Source organism: Girardinichthys multiradiatus, chromosome 11 (assembly GCF_021462225.1).
Source record: "Girardinichthys multiradiatus isolate DD_20200921_A chromosome 11, DD_fGirMul_XY1, whole genome shotgun sequence".
Taxonomy (NCBI): domain Eukaryota; kingdom Metazoa; phylum Chordata; class Actinopteri; order Cyprinodontiformes; family Goodeidae; genus Girardinichthys; species Girardinichthys multiradiatus.
In genome coordinates, this window is record NC_061804.1 from 15,560,295 (window position 1) to 15,584,718 (window position 24,424).

Genomic DNA, 24,424 nt, shown 5'->3' on the forward strand with positions numbered 1-24,424 from the left:
GACCACACGGGGTGCCACTCCTGTCAGCTAAGAACAGGAAACTGAGGCTACAATTCGCACAGGCTTACCAAAATTGGACAATAGAAGATTGGAAAAACGTTGCCTGGACTGATGAGTCTTGATTTCGGATGGTAGGGTCAGAATTTGGCATCAACAACATGAAAACATCGATCTATCCTGCCTTGTATCAACGGTTCAGGCTGATGGTGGTGGTGTAATGGTGTGGGGAATATTTTCTTGGCACACTTTGAGCTCCTTAATACCAATTGAGCATCGTGTCAATGCCACAGCCTACCTGAGTATTGTTGCTGATCATGTCCATCCCTTTATGACCACAGTGTACCCATCTTCTGATGGTTACTTCCAGCAGGATAACATGTCATGTCATAAAGCATGAATCATCTCAGACTGGTTTCTTGAACATGACAATGAGTTCACTGTACTCAAATGACCTCCACAGTCACCAGATCTCAATCCAATAGAGCACCTTTGGGATGTGGTGGAACAGGAGATTCGCATCATGGATGGGCAGCCGACAAATCTGCAGCATCTGTCTGATGCTATCATGTCAATATGGACCAAACTCTGAGGAATGTTTCCAGTACCTTGTTGAATCTATGCCACGAAGGATTAAGACAATTCTGAAGGCAAAAGGGGGTCCAACCCGGTACTAGCAAGGTGTACCTAATGAAGGGGCCAGTGAGTGTATGTGTGTTTATCTTTAACCGTCAGGATACACCGCCAATAAATTTTGTATTCCCCTTAACTTGCCAAAATCTAGAGCTTGGTTGTCCGAGCATTGTTGCAGACCATGTAAATTTGTCCTGGAACAAAAAATATTCCGTGATACTCTGACCTCTTTCAGCAGGAAAGAAATGCCCTGTAACAAATCAAAAATGCTTGCAATGGCTGAAATGCTTCAAATGGTTTGAGGAGCACACCAGCTAGTTTGAGGTGTTGATTTGGCCTTCATCTTCACCAATCTCAATGCAATTAAGCATCTGTGGGGTATTTTGAATAACAAGGTCCACTAGTTCAGGCCCCACCTCATGACTTATGGTACTTAAAGTATCTGCTGTGAACACCTAGCCAGATACTACAGTACACCTTTAAATGGTTGAGTGGAGTCCATTTCACGATGGGTAAGGAGTATTTTTGGCAGCAAAAGAGTGACTAATACACTATTAGGCAGGTGGTTATAATGTTTTAGCTCCTTGTTGGCTAAAAGACAGGTATTGAAAGAACTGCATTATTTTTGCCCTTTTGATATGTCTATCTGAATTTTTAAGGATATAAAAAAAATTTTAAAAACTTCAACAGACAAGCGACACTGTTTTTTGATAAATGACCATGTCTGCCAAGCTTTTATTGTTTTCTGTAGATTACATCAACTCACAGCAAATTACTTTGGCAGAGGAATTTTGTCATCTTAATAAAAAAAAATTCTTCAGAGCATAATATCTTAAAGAAAATGGCTAGAGTTTGTGTTTGACTGGTTGCTTTTTTGCACATCTGCCATCAGCGTTTTTCAATAATGAATTATAAAAACAAATATGGAAACTACATTGTAATTTCAATGACAGATAAAGATTGCCTCCTTTTACGGAGATTTGTGGTTTGTTACTGAAAATATTGCAATTCTTTCATCAAATGATTATAGAACAAAAGGATATGAAAAGTGCTCCGTCTCGGGTTTATAAGAATCACATTCAGAAGGTAACATCATTTATGACATCTTCTCTATTTTTATTTCATTAGGGCAGGAATGACTGCACAGCTATGCCTCAAGCATGCAAACAAAAACAAACAATAGCAAACTTCAAGTTAAAATAGGAAAATCTGAAGTTGAAATTAAGCAATGTATGCTACCTGTATGACCACTTCTCTTTTCCAATGGTTATAATCAGTCTGACAGAGAGAGGTACCCCGATCCTTGTGGTTTTTAGTATAACATTGGCCATCAGTGGGCACTAGATTAAAAAACTTTCTCAGTTCATTATTTTACTTCGTGCCCCTACACGTGGCCCGTTCTGGGGTGGCCGGGCTCTGGCACTCGGTGGTTTGGTCTGGCCTCCCCAGTGGCCCCGCACCGTTGCGGAACCTTTATGGGGTGCCTTGAGACGACAATGTTGTAAATAAGCGCTGTATAAATAAATAAACTGAAACTGAAACTATCTCTGTAGTTATGCAGCTATAGGCTTAGGCTGCTGGAGGACATAAAGACCACTTTCACCCTCTTCGCTACAATCTCACACTACTCTCCAATTTTGCATTATTTGATGTTATTTCAGTTTTTAACTTTATGTTCTCTCTCTTTTCTCTTCCTAGAAGCTACACCTGGCCTGACTCTGTGTCTACCTTTGACACCTTTCTGGAGATTGTCCAAGCTTGTGCTGGCAACAACTTAATGCTTACCTACTACAGATGATCCACTTGGCCCTGTCGTTCAGTGTTTAACCCTTTCTCTATCCTACATATAGCAATTGACTGAGCTTTTACTGTAACTAATTATATGTGCTCTCTTTCAGACTATCCTTGAAAACTGGCTCAAAGTTTATCTGTTCTTTCTTTCTAGATGAAACGACTAAAGGAGCTACATCCACTAACATTTACTGTTCCTTCCCATAGAAAGTACTCCTGGATCAGTGCTTCTGTATTCTTTGTGTGTCTCTGCTCTGTTCTCTCAAACCCCCAGTCTGTCGTGGCAGATGGCCGCTCACACTGAGCCTGGTTCTGCTGGAGGTTTCTTCCTGTTAAAAGGGAGTTTTTCCTCTCCACTGTCGCTACATGCATGCTCAGTATGAGGGATTGCTACAAAGTCCACGCCAGTGACTGTCCACTGTCTCTACATGCTCATCCAGGAAGAGTGAATGCTACAAATCTCTGACTCAATGCAATCTACTGGGTTTCCTTAGATAGAAAATCTTTTTTATCCAATTTGAATAGCTGAATCTGACCTCACTGTTCAATGGTTAGGATTAATTGGAATGTATGTACCTGACTGTTGTGAAGTGCCTTGAGACAACATGTGTTGTGAATTGGCGCTATATAAATAAACTGAATTGAATAGAATGATAATCTTTTACAGCTATTTTTTGTTCAACCTTTTAGTTTTGCTTATGCCATATCTCCAGTTGTTTATGTTAATTTTTATCCTCACCTCCTCCCCCTCAGTTTCTCCAACCTGTAATGTAAGCAGAGGAGGTGGGAAGGAGATACAAGGACAGATGTCAAGACAACAGAAATTTAATAAAATGAGACATTCTTACCTCTGAGCTATCAAACTGTGGTATATTAAACATGACATGCCGTGCTGAGGCAGCATCCGTCCTTTGTTTTGTTACTGCCTACCGGTGTATTATGTGATCTTTGACAGATGAGCATTAACAATGTTCTTAATAATGTATAGATTTGAAGCATTTTCAGTGTCATTGTAAGTCATACAGTTTTTATGCATCACTGATGACAAAAAGACACCTACTGATGGTATTTGACACCATGCTTAAAGCTCCTTTGACAGTCATCCTTTTTCCTGTTCTATCAGCTGTATTGAAGCTTTTGAAAAACTTATTGGAATAAATTTCAAAAAAAGTGTAACAGGCAAGAGGAGAAGACACAGAAAGCAGATAATGGGGGTATCAAGCAAACAAAAAAATGTTTACTGACTTTTTCTTTAATTTACTCCTTCTTCCATGTCTGTCAGGCTTTCTGTGCTTGTGCTAGTACTTTTTTTAGTATATGTATTTCTGCAGGGTGTAGTTTGATACATTTCATGTAGTGGTTGATTTCATTGAAGGTCTTGCGAGGTATGCCCAGATCATGCATCACCATTAAAACATCATTCATATAAATAAAGTAGATTATTGGAAAGGTGTTTGCATTGTTGTTTTGCTGTGAAAAGTCCCTGGGTTCTAACCATGGTTTGGGCCTTTCTGTGTGAAGCTGCAGGGTATTTGGTCGCTAAACTGCTCGTAGGTGTATGTTGTTTGTCCTGCTGTGTCTCTGTGTTGCCCAACTGTCCAAGTTCAAGGTGTATCCTCACCTCTTGTTTATTAACCACAGAAAAAAGGCAGCAGCAGCCCCAATGACCCTGAAATGGTTAAGTATAGAAAACGGATACTTGTAAAGAAATGGGAAATAATGTCGAATAAAGACAACCTACAATTTTTTGATAGTAATCATTAAATTCTATGGTGAGAATGTTTTTTCTGTACCTTTTAGTCTTATGTTAAAATTAATGTGATAGCCACCTACTGGCCTTGGATGGGTATTTTGTCCTTAAAAACATTACCTGTTATCTAGAGTTTCCGAGTCTGAACGTTTTCCAATAATAAACTGTAGGAGATGAAGTTTAAGAGTGAATTGATACGAAGAAAGGTCCCTTTATAACTGTTATACAAGACCCTTTAGAGTATGCAGTTCAGTTCAATATTACTTTACTAATCCCAAAGAGAAAGTACATTTTGTAACTCATATACAAGTCTCCTGAAAGAGTTGTTGTAGATGGTGATGGCTGTGGGCAGGAAGGATTTCTTCTAGTGCTCAGGATCACAGCGAACCTGAAAAGGTCTCTGACCAAAAAAAAACTCCTTTTTTTTTTTTTTTTTGTCGGAGGCTCATAAAAGTCTCCTATGAAGAGGATGTTCAGGGCTGTTGGTAACATTCTTCATTTTATGAAGAATCCTTCTTTGCACATTCATCTCCAGACATCCAAGACCAATCCCCAGAACAGAGTAAGCCTTCTTTAACAACTTGTTGAGCTTTCTTTCAGTAACTGACTTGGATGCTGCTACCCCAACATATGATAGCAGGAGATAAATCCCGCCTCCAGCTGTCATTGTAGTGTGCTGTGGTGCTGTTAAAGTTACTGTTTGACATTGTCACACTAAAGTAATATGTGTGAAATGGTGAAAAAAACAATAAATAAATAAAAAAAAGGAAAAAACTAAATGCTTATATTATTGCATTTGCAAGAATACCTTATATATGTTTTTTTTTTATGTATAAAATCATTACTGGGATAATTATCTGGAACACAGACCAGCCAGAACAGGGGTTTTGACGTGAGGGAATGGGAGGGGAAGCAGGGAAGAGAGAAGCCACTGTCTGGACTGGTGCTCCAAAGTTTGCCTAGAGAAGATAAAATTCTGGGCTTTAACAAGATGTCTTTGTTAGAAGTTAGTTTTCAATTGAATGTTGGATTAAACAGGACAAAGACCCCCCTGAATAACTGGAGCGTGATTATTTGACTTTTGCCAAACGTTTCTTATTGTTTTTGAGAGATCTCGCACAGTTAGGTCGCAGGAGGATTTATTTAAAAGACACTTTATTTTTTTTCTATATGGACTATTGCATGAGCTGTATCATGGTGGTATTGGTTTGTCTGTTTTGGGGGAAATGTCCTAAATCAGCTTATTTTGTGTGTGATCTGCTGACAGCGCTCCCTCCCTGTGTGTAATTCAGAGAGCCGACATGGTGTCCTTTTTCTTTTCTTTCAGTCTACAGGCATGGTTTATGAGTTCTAAAGAGAAAAGTCATATTTCGGTTTGACCTGCTCTGACCATTGTGGTCCTTAATATTGTAGTCAGTCCTGAATTATTTTAACTTTCACTGCACTATCTTGAGCGAAAAACTTCACGTCTAATCCCTACTCAGCCCCAATCATACCTGCTACCGAGTAGAATCTAAAAATAGCAGGCACGGTGCCAGAAAAATCTGTAATGGAAACGCTCACAAAACTGGCTGAGTGGAGTGGAGTTGGCCTAAGTAGAGCCCATGGAAAATGGGCATAAAATTGTTCTGCTGGAACTTGCTCTCCAACTTATTCCCCTCCTTCTGTCTCTAATCTTGAATATATTTTGTATACTCGCCAACAAATCTCTGTCTCACTCCCTGATTGATCTTTTTTTCTCATTTAGCAGTTCCGTCAGGCCACTGGTGGTTGCTGGTCATCAAGGGTTTGCTATTGAGGAACCATCTCACTGTGGTGTTGTCCATACAGAAATTTCTATAAGTCACACACTCACTCATGGCACTGTCTCCTCAATGTGGCTATCACAATGCTTACCAGTCTGTACTCTCAAAACAGCCCAGCTTCTCAGCTGAGCTGATGAAATCCCATGCAGTGTTGGTAGCAGCTGAAGGTGGAATGTTACAGTTGAAAAAATAACACCAGTAAACTGTGTAGGTAAATAATAGGTATGAAATCTGTTGTTGACAAGCACAGCTAATCAGCTTCATTTAATTTTGCTGCTCGTCTTAAAATCTCTGTCTGCTCGTATAGTCAGATAGAGTCTGGGATATTAACCTACAGCCAAGTCTCAGCGAAATACTAAATACAGGATTTCCGATAGTCAGGCTGGGTCCTTGAAGTTGATAAAAATGTTTTGCCAAAGATCTCACATTGCCCATTAGGATTGATGGAAGAGATGGTTTGAACTTTCTCCGTCTCCCTACTCTTTGCTCCTGCTCTGCATTCACTATGCCTCCTTGTAAACTCATCCTACTATAATTCGGTGATCTACATGAGTTCTCTATGTCTTGCGATCAACTGAAAGGTGCCAACATAAAAGGGGAGGCGGTCAATGTAGAAATAAAGTCAGCCACCTGCAAAGACATTGATAACAACCCAATATTTACATATTATAAATATGTATATTCTGTAATACAAAAACAAAACCAAAGAGCAAAGTGTACCGGAGTCAAATTCCTTGTTTGTATGCACGAACTTGGCAATAAAGCTGATTCTGATTCTGATAAGTAGGATATTGTAAGAGCAAGACAAAATGTCAAACACTTAATTTATGCACAATGTCATGTGAGAGCTGCCTAGATATAAAATACTCCTGTTTGGTTCAATAATCCCAGCTTCATGGTCTAAAAGCACAAGTAACCTTGCAATCTCATCGAATAGACTTGTATAATGGAACGTAAAACGTTTTCATATGAAAGGGGCTAGAGACAGGAGCAGCCCAAAAGGAGCAAAAGCAGTAATTACACATGGTAAACACAAATGTAAGCAATTACATGAAGTTCAGATGCCCAAAAAAACACAGACATTCAAAAAAAAAAAATTTAATAAAAACAAAAAACAGATATGGGCCCAACAATCTTATTCTCAGTTTCTCTGGTATGATAATTGTTGACGCATTTTTTAAATTTTCTCCTTTACATAAGAGCACCTCCCCATCCTAAATTCAAGTTATATTTACATGTTACCATAAGGCAGAGTTTACAAAGAAGGACAAAACCATTGCTCTCAGATTCCTAAATTCTCTTAGGCATATACAATGCTAATATTTTAAGCCATAGGTTTTTTAAATGTCTACCTTTGATGAGGTCCACTCAGACTCCTATGGCATCTCACACATGTTGCTGCTGTACATTTTACTATGTAAAAATCATTTCCAGATAAAACCGATCGAGTAATTTGTTGAGTTTGCTCAGTCTACTAATTGTGTTGGAACTGTTTATCTGGAGCACAAAATAATCTGGTTACACTGTAAATTCGCTCCCAAAAATGAATAACAGTGAGAAAACTATTTTCTTTTACCCATAATTAAGAGGCCATCTAAAACACAAAATAAAAACTATGTGCTTCTGGTGAGTTGGATGGTCAAAAGAATCCCTTTAATGTGTCTTCTTGGCAATTAGCATAGGGCACAGTGGAACTGGCAGTCAGAAAAAGTGAAACATATAGCAGGAAGGTCTGACACTAACCAGCCCTGTGGTGGAAAGTCTATTTTCATTAACAGTCTGAAGAATTTTAAAGCAGGCTTTGTGTTGCTGACCAAGCTGAAATAAATGTATTCACCTGCAGTTTCTCAGCTGTCAGTGGGTCTTGCTTTTGGACGCTTGCTAATGATATGTTAATAAAGACAAAATAATGGGCTGCTGGACTCCTGAGAACAGCTTTCATGTGTCTCCTGTACTCCTACACACCATGGCAGTGCACTGTAGGATTGCTTATACCTGCCTCCATCAGCAGAAAGCGCGCATGGTGATATAAACAGCAATAATTCGGGTTGCTGAGGTTATTGCTTGTGGTTTATTTAATGATTCTATCAACTCTGAATGAAAGAGTTGCATGTGGAGCAGCATCACCTCACCCTGCTTATACAGAAAATGTGAATGTAGTTCCACATGGTTAAAGACAAAACAAGTACTGGCAATCCCATCTCGTTCAGTGCCTCTCATTACCCACACAAAAAGACACATGTTGTTTTTTTTCATACAGTTTGTCCTTTCCCATGAGAAGCCAGCTGCTCAATCCCCAGATGCAAACATTTTGCTTATGGGTGCCTAAATGCACACATACTCTTACGCGGACACACAGATGTATACCGGAGAAACTGTGTGCTTGTGCCCTGAAGGCTACAAACCATGGAAGGATGCCAGCGGAGGTTTCTGACACTGTTAATTGTCTGATGTTAATCAATTAGTAGACATCTGAATGAGCTTTAGGCCAGGAGGGAACTGTCATTAAGTTCACCGTAACAGACAGGTATTCTGGTAAACAGATTAAGGGGACAGTAACTACTGGCAAGCAATGTTGTACTGTCAAGTTGGGAAGCAATCAAATGAAACATGTACGTCTGTCCTACAAAGGTATAGAAATTGTATTTGATTTGATTTATGGTGAATGTCAGTGAAAGATGTGCCTGTGGACGATTGCTGCTATAAATGTTTACCAAAATCTCTAAAATTCCTTGGCAGTGTTTCTATAGTCTCAAGTTATTTTAATAAAATGGAAGATAAAGTGCCTGAGTGATTTTTCTCTAGCTGTATGGAACAAGTCAGCCTGCAAGTCAGCTGGCTGAAAGAAATGCTGCTACACTTTTTCCTTGCATACAAGAAAGACCAATTCAGCTGTTTGGATTTGTTTCCAATTGCAATAATAACAGTCAGTCATGGTGTAGAAACTAAATAAGCACCACCTGTTACTCTTATTGAGGTAATGATGTTTTAAAACTACAGTTGTCGAGCTACATACAGTTAATCTGTTAAGCAGCCAACTGCAGGGTCTACAAGAGCATATACCCCAACTAAATTATCAGTACATATTAGCTTCTGATGGTTGTGTTCCTGCTGAAAGAGAGAATGACAAAAACGCATAATATTCTGCCAAAAAAACACTTAATGAAAACTTAATTTAGCTGGCTTTTTACCAATATAAAATGTTATAGATAGCATCATTATATCTGGAAAGATCAGTATGTATTATTTTAGCAAACGTAGCAGTAATTGTTGCTTCTCGGTTTTAAATTGAAATGTCATACTGTTTATTTTAAAGTATTTTTCTAAATAACGTGATACCTGCCATAGTTTTCCTCAAGCCTATCATATTGTGAGAACCTCCTATAGGTACATGTTTGCTTTTCATTCATGCTTAGCATGCATTTTAAACAGGCAAGGCAGTTGATCCATATTGTCAGGGTCAGGTCTTTCTCGGTTCACTCAACCTCGATCTCTGCACACCCGACATCTGCTTGGGTCAGCCAGCCAATGCCCAGACAGCTCATCTGCTGGCTGCTGGTGTTCATGTTCTGGCTAACTCCTGGCAGGAGACTGGAGTTTGCATGTACATCCATTCTAGTTCAGCTATAGTTCAATGAATCACTCGCTTTCATTTTGGATCTGAGGTTGCCCCAAGCTAACAAGCAGTAAAGCATTTTGGTTGCACAACATAATTAACTGAAGACCCGACATTTTGTTTAATGTGTAAGGTGTTTATGTTTTGACAGCCTTTTAATGACCAAAACAGATCACATGAAATGATTTTCTTATGAGGCTTTCATTTAAGCAAGGACTTCACATACGTTATACAACAATTAACGCTGATACTTTTTAAAACTACAATAGTGCACAAGTTGAATTTAATGTGGTTTTACTCTCATCCTCACAGGGGCAACATTATACCTACAGGTTCAAATAGATACAGACACCCTCCCCTAATATTTGGATAAATCTCTCTTAGCAGGTTGCAAAGAAACTGCATTTTGTAGGATGGATTTTTAACCACTCTACTTGGAAGAAATGGTAGACTTAACTTGTTTTTCTCCTTGGCTTTTAAGTGTAATTCATAAATTTTCAATAATTTCGAGGTTACTGGCAGCAGAATATACCCTCATCATCATGGTTACAGCACCATGCTTGACAATTGTTATGCTGTTCTGAGGTGTGAGAACCTCACTTTGACTTCTTCAGTCTTTTTTGCAGTTGTATTGACAACCAACCCCCCCAAGAAAGAGTTTGAATAAATCATTAAAAGCCCCAAGTCAATACGACATTAATGCCAATAATTAGTTGTTACTTCTGACTGTAACAACATACATAAATTATGTCTGATGATATATACTTCAATGACACCCAACATCTTGTATTTTTTTCTATCTTTTTTCAGGGGACTATGTAGTGCTGACTGTCTTTTTTGACCTGAGCAGGAGGATGGGGTACTTCACCATTCAGACCTACATTCCATGCACGCTTATTGTTGTCCTCTCCTGGGTCTCTTTCTGGATCAACAAAGATGCAGTGCCTGCAAGGACGTCATTAGGTATTTAAGCAAGACAAATACATAATTAGTACATTACCTGCAAAATTCAACTTTATTTTAATCTTAATTTAATACTTTTTTTTCTGTCAGTTCACCCAACTCCAACATAGATAAAATACAGATGTAAGTTGCAAGGCCACCTTGGTCTTAATTGCTCCCTGCATTGAAAAACATCAAGAGCCATTCAGTGCTCCTAATATTATTAGGCAGTAAGCCTAAGCCTCCTTATTCCTGCAGCTCTCTTTTCTTCATTGCCTTCTTTACTTCAACATCCCTTCTCCTTCTTCTTTTCCCCTATGGGACATGGCAGCTGCTTAGAAATCTTGTGTATCCTGAGAAGATGAGCCCATCCTGAGACATATGTTTGCATGCAAGCCTTAATGAGGCATTAATTATGCAATACAGGCAGGAAGATGTGAAGATGCTACTTCAGCACAATAATATTACAGGTGGCTTCTTCACAGAATGCAAAAAAGGGACACAATATGGAAAAAATAGGGCAAAAGTGAAAAATTCTAGCAGATTTGTCAGCTTTTGAACTTGCCCTTGACTTCTGCAGATGCTGCTTTGTTATTCACTTGAACATCCATCCCTTAGTCAACTCTTCCCTTAGTCCCTTAGAGGTTTTAACACTCAAGTCCAAAAGTTATTTAAAAGAAAAAGTTTATTCTTTAAAGCAGAAGCTCTTACTTGACCTTATTCCCATTATTACTTTATATCTTGCTAAACTTGCTTTTTTCCCACCTCTTTGGCAGTTGTAGTGATAAACTCATAAAAATATGTATCAAACATGATATTTTTGCCTATTGAAAGATGATGTAGGAGTTACATGCTTGTGCATTTAGGAAGCGGATTATCGCAGATGACATAATTTTTAATCCTTCATTGGTGTCTAAAAATATATCAATTCACAGACATCACTAAAGGCACATTAAATGTATACATAAATCATCTTCAGTAGATATCGAGCAAGTCCCCTTGCACATATGGAGTGTTTGGAAAGAGGCGGTCTTATGCTTGCCTGCTGGTGTTTGTGGGTTGTACTGCTGCTGTCAGGTAATCCGTTATATCTGTGAACTTACATGTTAATTTGTCATGCTCGTCATGGGACAACCCCTGCCTCTATCAAGGTCATCAGTAAAGACATGGGAAGTAAAAAGGTTTCATAACAACTTTACAAGATGGCTGATGTAGGTATGCAGTATGTCAGAATTGTAGTCAGTGTCACCTGTCACTTGATGTAACTTGATGTAGTCATTAAGAATGTGTAATGAACAATTTAAGAAGTACTTACTTTAAATGTGCACAATAAAACCTTTCTAGCACAAAAGAGTCAACATGTTATAAGGATCTTCTTTGCTTATGAAATTGTTTACATTTCTCCACAAGTTCTCCACACACTTATGACGCTCCATAGGACTTGTGTGCTAAATAAGGTACATATAGCATGTTGATTTCATGTGTAAATTGTGCATTGCTTGTCCCATCTATAACAATCAGCATATACATATACCACAGCTAAAAACTAGTAGGTAAAAAACACGTTTTTATAAAACATTTATATTCATGCAACGTTTATATTTACTCTTTGGTGGCTCAAGCAGTGAAAGTTTTGGTATTTTTGAAGGAAATTGGCCTCAAATTGTGCTAACACATCAGAAAAAAGTATATTACTAACTTTGCTAAATGCACTTTTATAAAAAAAAAAAAACTAAACAAAACAAAAAAGCCATAATGTTTTTTGCCACTCACCTACATATATTCTTCTCTCACATACATATATTCTTACACTTAGGTAACATTAGATGCAAAGGTTTAAATGTATGAAAAAATTAAAATGTATGTATGTGAAAGACAAAATGCATCCATGGGGAAGATAAAAGACATGTATGTAAAGAGAAAACTGCATGCATGTGAAAGGTAATATAGTTTTTGAAGCATAAAATGTACAGAATTGGGGGGGGTAACCCTTGCCCCCTTACAGATTTCTTCTATTTTTGCCATTTTGTCACACTTAAAAGTTTCAGAAGAGCCTGAGTAAATTTAGTAAGTTTGTTAATTGTTAAATGTTTTCTTTCTTAACAAATTTCTGCCAAAAGCTTGATTTTCATCTTGGTTATCTCTATGACTTATTAAATGCCAAATTAAATGTAGTTTTTTACCACCACTACAATGAATTAAACAAATTTTCTTTGAAGAATATAGATTTTCCAATTGATTACCAGTGATCACATGATCTAACTGATTTAAAAAAAAATTTGAATGTTACAATAATAAAAGGCAATAGGGTCAAAGGATTTTGGTAATTCTGTTTGGTGCAATTTTACTGAAATCTAATTATTCCTCGCTTTCATTGCCAGGCATCACCACTGTCCTGACTATGACCACACTGAGTACCATTGCCAGGAAATCTCTTCCAAAAGTGTCATACGTGACTGCAATGGACCTGTTTGTGTCTGTGTGCTTCATATTCGTCTTTGCCGCGCTCATAGAGTATGGCACTTTACACTACTTTGTCAGCAACAGGAAGCCAAGTGCCAAAAAGGACAAGAAGAAGAAAAACCCGGTGAGCCTCTTCTAAAAGCTAACAGAATATTTGTATTTCAAAATTTTTTATTGAGTGTGCTAATATTCCCTGAGAGTGGGTCCTCCAGTTTTTATACTTTTTTTTTATCCCTTATATATAGTATAGTGTTTAATAAACAGTAAAGCTTTATGTTGCATATTTTCAAATGGATGTCTTTCCCCAGGGCTGCCCTCAGTAGGTTATTCATGAAGCTCTAACCTTTTCATAATCCATCACACATCTGTTACAGTTGTTTTTTTAGACCAGGGTCATGTGACATATGAGTTGGCCTCATATGAGCTCTAAATCCCTCAAGAGATCATGGCAAGTCTAAATAAGGGTTGTAGCTCTTACCAGATATTTCACGCATATTATTGAGTTTAGGTGCAAAGGATAGGAATAATCATTAATTCAAGGCAGCAATTTTTGATACTTGAAAAATAAACTTACTGTGCCCTGGTAAGTCTACTGATCTTTTTGTGAGGGTAAGGGAGAGGGATGGGTGAGGACTAGAGAGAGTCAATGCATTTTTACAATCCTTTTAGATTTTTATAAATCTTTAGGGGAAGTGAGGGACGAAGGGAGGAAGGATGTTTTAAAAATAATATTAAAATCCTGGCTTACAAGGACTCTCTTATACATGTTGGGATTTTGTTTCTGTTCTAAATATAAATAGTTAATGACTTCTCACATCTTGAATGCTGGGGAAATATGTTGGACATTAGTTTATGAAAAGAAATCAGCTCAGATTAGTATTGGATGGTCAAAGCTTTATGAAAAGCAGTGAATTTTAGTGCATCTTTGAATTTTGAATCGAATGAATTTTTGATTTTATCCCATGTACTAAATCTATCCAGTTTTCCTATTAGTTCCTTTCCCCTGAGGTGACGCTGCTGTAAGAAAAATGTGAGATGCACAGATCAACATGGATCCTTCCACTGTCCATATGTAATGCTTGTGTCATTCTGCAGTGCGTATGCCATTTCCATAAGACCTAAAAAGTACCTTAGCTGTGTTTCTCAATGCAATATGTTTGTGTCCCCCTTTTATGTTCTGGTTACTGTTTTATGATTCTCTGTTTACAAAAAAGTGTGTATACATTCCTTTGTTTTATTTTGCTTTGTTTCTCCCGTCTGGACAAAAGCTCCTCCGGCTCTTTTCCTCCAAGGTATATTGCCTGTGTCTGACTGCATGTGTCTGCTGCATTTCGACTCTTTGGGCCCCCAACACCTCACTGCTTTTCTCTCTGCGCAACAGCAGATACGCCTCTCTTTATTACCACTTATAAACCTGCATTATAACTAACTGTGCACCTCCTCAATTATTAAATGGGTGTTGAAGATTACATTGAAAGGGGCGCTTAGCAGTGCACAGTGCGGAGGCAGCCAGTCAGACGTACTTATGCAGTTTTCTTTTTTTAAGAAACTCGAATAAGGTTCTCTTATATCCAGTGGTCAAAAATGTTTTAAGTCAAGAGCCCCGTGTGGACTCATTCTGGCTCCCTCTGTCCTGTTTCACTCATTGTTGTTACCACAGTGAACAAGCAGCCAAACCAAGAGCTTCCTATTTTCTCTTTTCCTTTTCCTGTCAGTTAATTTCTCAGTGTGCTCATTGGGCTTCGTAACCTGACGCTTACTAAAGAGTCAGCAGAGCCTTAACAGACTGAAACAGACAACCCATGCACTGTATGAATGTTACTTTGATTCCGAAGTAATTTTAGGCAAGAGTTTGCAAACTATAAAAAAGGACATAAAATAGGCAAATGTATGCAAATTCTACTCCTTTGCAGTAGCTTCTACATAGTGTTAAATGTAGGGGAATATTTAAAAAATACAAAGGCTTGTCCAAGCTTACTTCAGAATGAAAACATTAAGTAAATAATAATCTCATATTCTTAAAGCAAAAAAATTAAATTAAAAAAAACCAACTTCTGAGGTTGTTCCTGATTTTAGTATCTCAAAAGGGTTGTTGACTTTCAGCCAGTTAAAGCTGTTGGTGCCACTATGCTGGTTCTATGTTTACTTTTTTAATTTTGCAAATACCAACTCAGCCTATCCCAGCTTGACCAGGTCATGCAGCAGGACAGTGTTGCTGTTCCTACTGCTTGAGCTTCCGCAACGTTTTCCTTAAGCAACCCCCTTTGAAAACTGTCATAACCTACCACTGCTACTCCTTTCATTAACATGACATATTATGCTCCTTTAATAAGGAAACGATGCCTCAACTAACCCATGTGCTTTTTGGTTTTTACTTTATTGCTTATATTTTGCTTGTATTTTGTATAGTTTTCAAAGGGGGAGCAGGTTTGTGACCTAATGCTGGGCGTAATGAGAAGCTTTAGGGAGTTAAACATTACAGTTGAGGATGCATGCTTACAGCTAATAGATTCATGCCTTAAATAAACCTTGCCCTGTTTTAATTTTGTTTCATTTCTACTACAGAAATTTTTGTCTAACCATTATAAATAACGAGGAAATTACTCACAAAGGAACTGAACTAATAAGTACATAATGCTCTATGTTTAGAATTTAAAACTAGTTAGACTTATTTTGTATAATCTAACCACCTGTGGAGTTGTATATTGTAAGGAAAATTCAAAAGGCCCCCTTCACACCAGATTAAAACCTGGATCACCACATTAAAAATCAGACAGAATGTCAATGCTTTCTGCAGGGTGTTGAGCACTAAGAACTTAAAGCTCTTCCCTTTATGCATGATGGATTGAGAGAGTTGCCCAACTGCTTTGAGCATGCACAAAACACCTGTGGGGGGAATGTAGAGGTACATGATCATAGTGCCAGGATACCTGGGGTGCAGCATGAAGTCTGGTAGTACCAGTGGTGCCTTATCAATGACGTGTGGCCTGCCCGCCCCATTGACGATTACTTATTAAAAGATTTTAGGCAGGACTGGCCCTGCTAGCCTAGAGTCAAATCTGTAGCTCCATCATGGACCCTTTTAGCTGCCAGAACTCTAAGTTGTTTATTGTATTACAAATATATATACAGGGGTTGGACAATGAAACTGAAACACCTGTCATTTTAGTGTGGGAGGTTTCATGGCTAAATTGGACCAGCCCGGTAGCCAGTCTTCATTGATTGCACATTGCACCAGTAAGAGCAGAGTGTGAAGGTTCAATTAGCAAGGTAAGAGCACAGTTTTGCTCAAAATATTGAAATGCACACAACATTATGGGTGACATACCAGAGTTCAAAAGAGGACAAATTGTTGGTGCACGGCTTGCTGGCGCATCTGTGACCAAGACAGCAAGTCTTTGTGATGTATCAAGAGCCACGGTATCCAGGGTAATGTCAGCATACCACCAAGAAGGACGAACCACATCCAACAGGATTAATTGTGGACGCAAGAGGAATCTGTCTGAGAGGGATGTTCAGGTGCTAACCCGGATTGTATCCAAAAAACATAAAACCACGGCTGCCCAAATCATGGCAGAATTAAATGTGCACCTCAACTCTCCTGTTTCCACCAGAACTGTCCGTCGGGAGCTCCACAGGGTCAATACACACGGCCTGGCTGCTATAGCCAAACCTTTGGTCACTCATGCCAATGCCAAACGTCAGTTTCAATGGTGCAAGGAGCACAAATCTTGGGCTGTGGACAATGTGAAACATGTATTGTTCTCTGATGAGTCCACCTTTACTCTTTTCCCCACATCCGGGAGACTTAAGGTGTGGAGAAGCCCCAAAGAAGCGTACCACCCAGACTGTTGCATGCCCAGAATGAAGCATGGGGGTGGATCAGTGATGGTGTGGGCTGCCATATCATGGCATTCCCTTACTTGTGCTAGATGGGCGCGTCACTGCCAAGGACTACCGAACCATTCTTGAGGACCATGTGCATCCAATGGTTCAAACATTGTATCCTGAAGGCGGTGCCGTGTATCAGGATGACAATGCACCAATACACACAGCAAGACTGGTGAAGGATTGGTTTGATGAACATGAAAGTGAAGTTGAACATCTCCCATGACCTGCACAGTCACCAGATCTAAATATTATTGAGCCACTTTGGGGTGTTTTGGAGGAGCGAGTCAGGAAACGTTTTCCTCCACCAGTATCACGTAGTGACCTGGCCACTATCCTGCAAGAAGAATGGCTTAAAATCCCTCTGACCACTGTGCAGGACTTGTATATGTCATTCCCAAGATGAATTGACGCTGTATTGGCCGCAAAAGGAGGCCCTACACCATACTAATAAATTATTGTTAGTTGTTCAGACCTCTTTGATAATTCGTAAAACTGATTAATCTGAATGTGGATATGCAGAAAACCTTCTATAAATGTATATAATGAAATTGCATTGTGAGGAGAAATCCCAGTGCAGATCTGATATATAATGTTGGAACATGTCTCTCTTGAAAACGAAATTCATTTTTCAATGAGATTTATCCAGTATAAATAACTGTCAATCATTATATATAGACATACCGTGTTAAGTTAATTGGTCACTCTAAATTGCCCTTAGGTGTATGAATGAGTGTGTGCGTGGTTGTTTGTGTGTTGCCCTGCGATGGATTGGCGACCTGTCCAGGGTGTACCCCGCCTCTCACCCATAGACTGCTGGAGATAGACACCAGCTTCCCCGTGACCCACTATGGAATAAGCGGTAGAAAATGACTGACTATATACATATATATAAATTCGGCCATGGAGGTCCAAGAGACCATTGGCTAGTCTTAATCCATTGTGAAGGAACCTCATATCTGGCATTAATAGGAAATATTTCCATTGTGTTAAACTTAACCTTTGAAGTAAGGTCAGCTCAGAACAATGAATATCATCTCACTAGTGATCACTAAGGTCAAATAATCACTCATTTTTGCTAATGGACTGTTGACCCTTTTATTTCTAGAGCCATAGCTACAGTATAATTTTAAAATGTCATCCTAAAATAATAGTCAATGCAATATTTTAGAACACTAATTATCTCTCATTGATTTGTCTCTTTGTTTGTCTTATAATTTCTTAATATAATTAAGCTTGTTTTGATGTGATATTACTAATATTTTATTCTTAAGATAAGAAGGGTTAGGGTTAGGGCATTTTTCAGTTCTAACTAAAATTTATTCATTTTAAATTCACAAATAAAACCAAAAGAACCAGAAAGAGAAGGATTAGAGGCTTTTTGAGGTTACTTAAGTTCCAGTCCAGGGCATTCAGTGTCACAAAGCTGGTTCACGTCTTACCTGGTGCTATTATGATTTTGATTTTGATTTTATTGAGAGCCCCATTAGCTCCTGACTGGATGCAGGAGCTATTCTGCCTCATGGTCACCAATGCTAGAAACCTAACATGCTCCAGAACCAGTCAGGTTATAGACATCTTCACATAAATTATGCTTGGAATCTAACCTTAGTCACATTTCTTAGTTGAAATGCCTATGGCTGAAAACATATCCTTATCATTTTGTGATTACACTAGCCCATCATACTCTCCAAACTGTTACACCATCATATCTACATCGTCTGTTTTTTTCAAACTCACATTGCTTCTAAACGTTTTGTAAATGACTCTTTGAAAATTACAAACCAATGATAGCACAGTTTATCTGATATTATAGATTCTGGGTGGCAGAAAATGAACTTTGAGATTGGCATTGCAGTATCTCAATTGTAGGACTAAATTGTTTTTCGCTTTGTAGATTATTTAGAGTAAAGCGCGCAAGCAGTTTGGATTGCTGAACATGAATTAAGATGTTCAGACTTTTTCTCATGTCCAACAGGTGACAGTTTGTCGATTGGCTGAGAAAATGTGAGATATATATATATATATATAAATATATCTTACATTTAATTTGGCTGCAATATTGACATATTACTTTTATTATTTTGTGCATCCATCAGCTTTTTTTCTGCCCAGTCATTGTGATTGATGCTTCAATTTAGACACCTGTTTTACAATAATGTGCACATATCCACAGTCAGTAATCTTGGGTTTACTTAAATAGTTGAAAGCCAGCTTCCGTTGTGCCACACATCCTAAATGTTTGGGTTGGTTAAACCAGATCTTGCAATTAGATCCCTAAAATGCTGAAATAAGGTTGTCGTATAGGGCACTGGACAGCAAGGCTTCCAACCGATTTAAACCTAAAATGGTCACTTCAAGGGGCAATTAGCAAAGTTACAGGTCCAGGAGTTTCTTCTGTCATCGTGATTACAACAAAACAACGCTAGTGTATTTTTTTGTTGTTTATTTAAGATATCATGACCCGTTAGAGACAAGATGAAAGGTGTAGCTTATCTCAAAAACAATAGCTACGATGGCCATTCTTCTCTGTCAATAAAAGTTTGATGAATCAGTGGACTTTAAAACATTACATAATTGAAATAATGAGTTGTTTTATGTTGGGTGGTAATACTGATATAGAGAAGGTACCAAACATCAGCTGTCAGATTTATTCTACCCAAAACTAAAAATTGCATCACTGGTTCAACAGAAGTTGACCTATTAGATTTACTAATTACCCCAGTTGTTAATTATGGGTCTGCTGGTATTTTTTATATTGGGGAAAGTCTGCTCGAAAGCTTCAGGTGCAAATCACATTTACCCATTTTTGACCCTAAAATTGAGTTTAAGTTATAAAGAATGGCTTTAGGCAAAGTGTTCATGACATAATCTTAGTGGCTAACTGTCAGTTTGTCTTATTTAAAGCAGACACCAACAGTGGACATCCGTCCACGCTCAGCTACAGCAATCCAGATGAACAATGCCACACACATGCAGGAGCGAGATGAGGAATATGGCTATGAGTGTCTCGATGGTAAAGACTGCACCAGTTTCTTCTGCTGTTTCGAAGACTGCCGTTCTGGAGCCTGGCGGCATGGAAGGCTGCACATTCGCGTCGCCAAGATAGACTCATATGCACGCATCTTCTTCCCCACTGCGTTTGGTCTCTTCAATCTGGTCTATTGGGTCTCCTATCTATATCTTTAGGCATAGGATTGTTCCCAGCCATTCCATTATGATTTTCTGTATGCTCAGCGCCAGCAAGTGACATTTAAAAGAAAGAGACCCACTGAAATACTCCAAAACTTCAACAGATTTGTTACATTTCTGTTATTTAATTCCCTTTGAACTTCCACTTCTTTTCAGATAACCTTGACAGACATTGCACACGTTGTAGCACTGCATTTTATTAGTGTGGAATGCAAAAGCATTGATTCTGCTAGGGATTACTACAACCTATTTTTTTTACATTAGCTTGAGACAATTCTTCTGAAAGATAGTCTTAAATTACATAGCTATACAGAATTAATTCGACATCAAGTTTGTTTGCTATCAGACATTTATAGAATACAATTAAAAACAACAAATATGAGAAAGAGAAAATAGCTAATTTTATCGATTAATTTTAAGTTCATATAATTAAACTACTGGATGTAAAAAACCATTGCAGAGCAAAAAATACATTTTAAGATAAATGTAAAAAAAAAATAATTTGCATTATGTCTTGACTATAACTATCAAATCTTATGTTGAAATTATCTATTTCAAATCTTTTAAAATTTGTAGTCACATTTTATTTTTTATTCATAGAAGCAAAACATCTGAGGCACTTTAAAAGAGCTATGTTGGAGTGTCTTCAGTAAACATTTCATGTGTGGTCAGAGTGCAATAATGCTTTACATGGACAATGCTCAGCTGTACAGACACTGTATATATTTTATTATTAGTTAGTGGTTTGCCTCTATTGCATGCACCTTTCAGGCCAAAAAAAACCCAGCATATCTTATGGTCTTCTACTGTTGGCTATGGTAACTACAAAAGGAACAAAAACAAGCAATTTCAACACATTTAATAAACATTTTGTATGAAAACTACAAAATTAAATCTTAAAAAAGTCTCTAAATATCTTTTTATTTTAAGGTATTACCTTTGCACACAGGTGGGAAGATCAGCACAGTATTTAAGCAAAAATATCACAAATAATTGTTATCCCCCTACAAGAATTACCCAATTGCATCAAAAACACTGACCCTTCATGGCCACATCCATTTGCCCTGAAAAGTACTCATTAACATGAAGATACTCTGTTTCTACAATAGGGTATTTAAGAGAAACTGGGCTGAAAGAACTAATAGTTTTCCCCTTTGCTATAGGAGTGATAGCTGCAGCTGCACAACTGGAGATGAGCTTTTTGCTTTCAAGTTAAGGACTCAAAATTTATCTACATATCAGAACAAATGTGAATCAAGGCAGCTTCAAGGTAATTAGAAATATCTGCAGTTTTATTTGACATCCTTTAAAAAAACCTAAATTATTACAAGGCTGCTTTTCTGAGAATAGATGTGTATGATGTGTTATCCGGTGTCTCTTGTCTCTGCCAATAATCACGTTGGGAATGTAAGTCTCTGCATACAGTCAAAAAGGAAAAAAACTTTTAAGGTGTCATGAAAAGGCCTGTATTCTTTGGTCTTTATTTTTGTTAAGGTTTGCTTGAATGTGCAATAAAAGGAAATCCTGTAATGGACTCAAACATAAACCCCATACCACTCAGTTTTGTTAGACACCAGTATGCAACATACAGTGCTACAGTATGATTTGTAAACTGATACAGAAAGCATGTAAATAACATTGTCTATGTACATAAATAATAAAAAAAAAACACTTGTCAGGCCTTTGGCATTTTCTAAAAGGGTATATATATTTTGTAATTGTAACATTGCTACACTATATCAATCCACACTATACTATATTTATTGTTTATGCTGGACTGACCATGCAACATACTTGATGGGGGAGGGTGGGTAGGATTGTGCAATGGGTTATTTATTTATTTACATATCTGTTGATGGTATTATTTTTAATTTCTAAAAATGCATCTTATGCTTTTCATATAGCCCCTTAAAAGAAACACAGAATGCTGTCATCTATATCAAAGATACATTATTGTTCAATGTGTCAATAGAACTTGAGCTTATTTATCTTGTGTTTTCTATGTTGTGATCAATGTACACATTACTGTCACAAAGGCCTGTCAAACTGTTCTATTTGTTGAGTGACTTCCAACATTATACTTCGTGCTGCTTCTGAGTTGTAGATTTTATTTAGATGACTAAAAAAACGCAAGAGTTCCGAAGACAAAAGAAGAAGAACATTGATTTTTTAATATATTTTTTCACATTTTCCACCAAAATTCATTCAATTTTTTGCCCTGGTCATGGCTTTTACCATAAGACATCAGTCCAATTACCAGTATACATTTCTACTAGTAAATGGTTTATATCATATTTCCCATATTCCTTTCTCATTTGTCTAAAATGGTGGTTCTACTGTGTTCCACTAAGTAGTCCAAACCTGTTGTCAGTGTCTATGTATGCTATTTCCCACATCTTTAGGGACATGAGATTGTCATTAGTATGATAGATTTGTAATAATCAGTGAAGGCCGTGCCACAATGACATGCAAGTGTAGAGAATACATTTGGTGTTGTTTTTTAAAATAACTTCTTTAGAAACTAATCTGGATTTTCGAGCTCACCTGAATTGCGACACTTCCATTATAGTTTACTATCTTAGTTTCTCTTCAAAAAGTGGTACAATGTCAAATCAAAATTGTCAAGAAAGTTATGCAATGGGTAACATGAAAACAAAATTGATTAAATCTACTCAGTGTGAGAGGTCCAATTGGTAGACATTTGTGCCTAATAATGGATTTCTTCAAATGCCGACATTGAGGTATAGGTTGAGGCCTATTCATACTATTTTTACTATACTTCTGTTTGATATCAAGATGTGTGTGAAGTACTGATGCAGGTTTAGACTCCATAGCATGCCTGCTAAATAAATATCACTCTAAAAGGTTGAAAAGGACTGGACTTATTTCATCTGCTTGCAATCTTTTGTCTTCGCAGACATCATCATTCACTCTACATGTTTTTAAAAATGTGATGTTTATTTTGGGACCAATGGGTAAAACATAAAGTACATGAGCAGCACATGTAGATATTTTGTGTTATCAATGTTATAAAACTGCAGAAAACAAAATAAGAAACACTGGACATGCAGGGTTTTGCAAAAGATATCCAATGGCAAAATAATTCTGCTGAGATTCTCATCTTTACAATATTAGTTGCTTTGTGTTTATATCTGATTATTGTGCTGAAGAGGCACTGATCAAATCTGACAGGGTCTAGATATTATATTACAAACCTTATTCAAAAAATTCATTTTCATGAGAAAATATAGCACATAGTTGTGAAATTTTATAATAAAATGGTTGCATTTGTCTGTGTGCAGTTGGTCTTGTTCATTCATGTTTACTATTGGTATGTACAAAACCTTTAGTCAGAGTAAGAACACTTTCAAAAATTTTACGTGTAATGCTTTATTTCTTTCAGTTATCAAAATGCAGTGAAAGAGACTTTCCTTTGCCTTCCAAACAGGATAAAGACACTCGGCACAGGTTTTGAAGACATTCGGCTGGTTGGTTGTTTTAAACATTTTGAAAAACTAATTACAGATTTTCTGTGGATGTTGGCTTACTCAAATTCTTCTGTCTTTTCATATCATCCCAAACAATTCAATTCAGTTTATTTATATAGTGCCAATTCACAATATATGTCGTCTCAAGGCACTTCACAAAAGTCAGGTACATAAATTCCAATTAATCCTAATCATTGAACAGTGCAGTCAGATTCAGTTATTTATTCAAATAGATAGAAAAAACTTTTTATCCAAAGGAAACCCAGCAGGTTGCATCGAGTCAGAGACTTATAGCATTCACTCTTCCTGGATGAGCATGTAGAGACAGTGGACAGTCACTGGCGTTGACTTTGAAGCAATCCCTCATACTGAACATGCATGTAGCGACAGTGGAGAGGAAAAACTCCCTTTTAACAGGAAGAAACCTCCAGCTGAACCAGGCTCAGTGTGAGCGGCCATCTGCCACGACCGACTGGGGGTTTGAGAGAACAGAGCAGAGACAAAAAAAGAACACAGAAGCACTGAGCCAGGAGTACTTTCTATGGGAAGGAAATGTAAATGTTAATGAATGTAGCTCCTTTTGTCGTTTCATCTAGAAAGAAAGAACAGAGTAACTCTGAGCCAATTTTCAAGGTTAGAGTCTGAAAGAGAGCACATATAATTAGTTAGAGTAAAAGCTCAGTCAATTGCCATGTCTAGGAGCAAGAAAGGGTTAAACACTGAAAGACAGGGCCATGTGGATCAGCGGTAGAGGGTGAGCATTAAGTTGTTGCCAGCAGAAGCTTGGACGATGCCCCTCTCCAGAAAGGTGTCACAGGTAGACACCGAGTCAGGCCAGGTGTAGCTTCTAGGAAGAGAA

General features: G+C 37.7%; 1 protein-coding gene across 4 annotated transcripts in view; it reads left to right on the forward strand.

Annotated features, from left to right (window-relative positions):
• Positions 1 to 23,374, forward strand: part of gabrg2 (gamma-aminobutyric acid type A receptor subunit gamma2) — an 81,129-nt gene extending 57,755 nt beyond the window's left edge. Inside the window, exons 7-10 of one of the 4 annotated variants that reach the window (XM_047379023.1) lie at positions 10,403 to 10,555; positions 12,916 to 13,121; positions 14,266 to 14,289; positions 19,793 to 23,374. In XM_047379023.1, coding sequence (XP_047234979.1) covers positions 10,403 to 10,555; positions 12,916 to 13,121; positions 14,266 to 14,289; positions 19,793 to 20,074 — 665 coding nt within the window. In that variant the 3' untranslated portion in view covers positions 20,075 to 23,374. The remainder of the gene's footprint in view (positions 1 to 10,402; positions 10,556 to 12,915; positions 13,122 to 14,265; positions 14,290 to 19,792) is intronic. The other 3 variants (XM_047379024.1, XM_047379025.1, XM_047379026.1) reach the window with 3 other exon arrangements.
• The last annotated feature ends 1,050 nt before the right edge of the window (positions 23,375 to 24,424 follow it).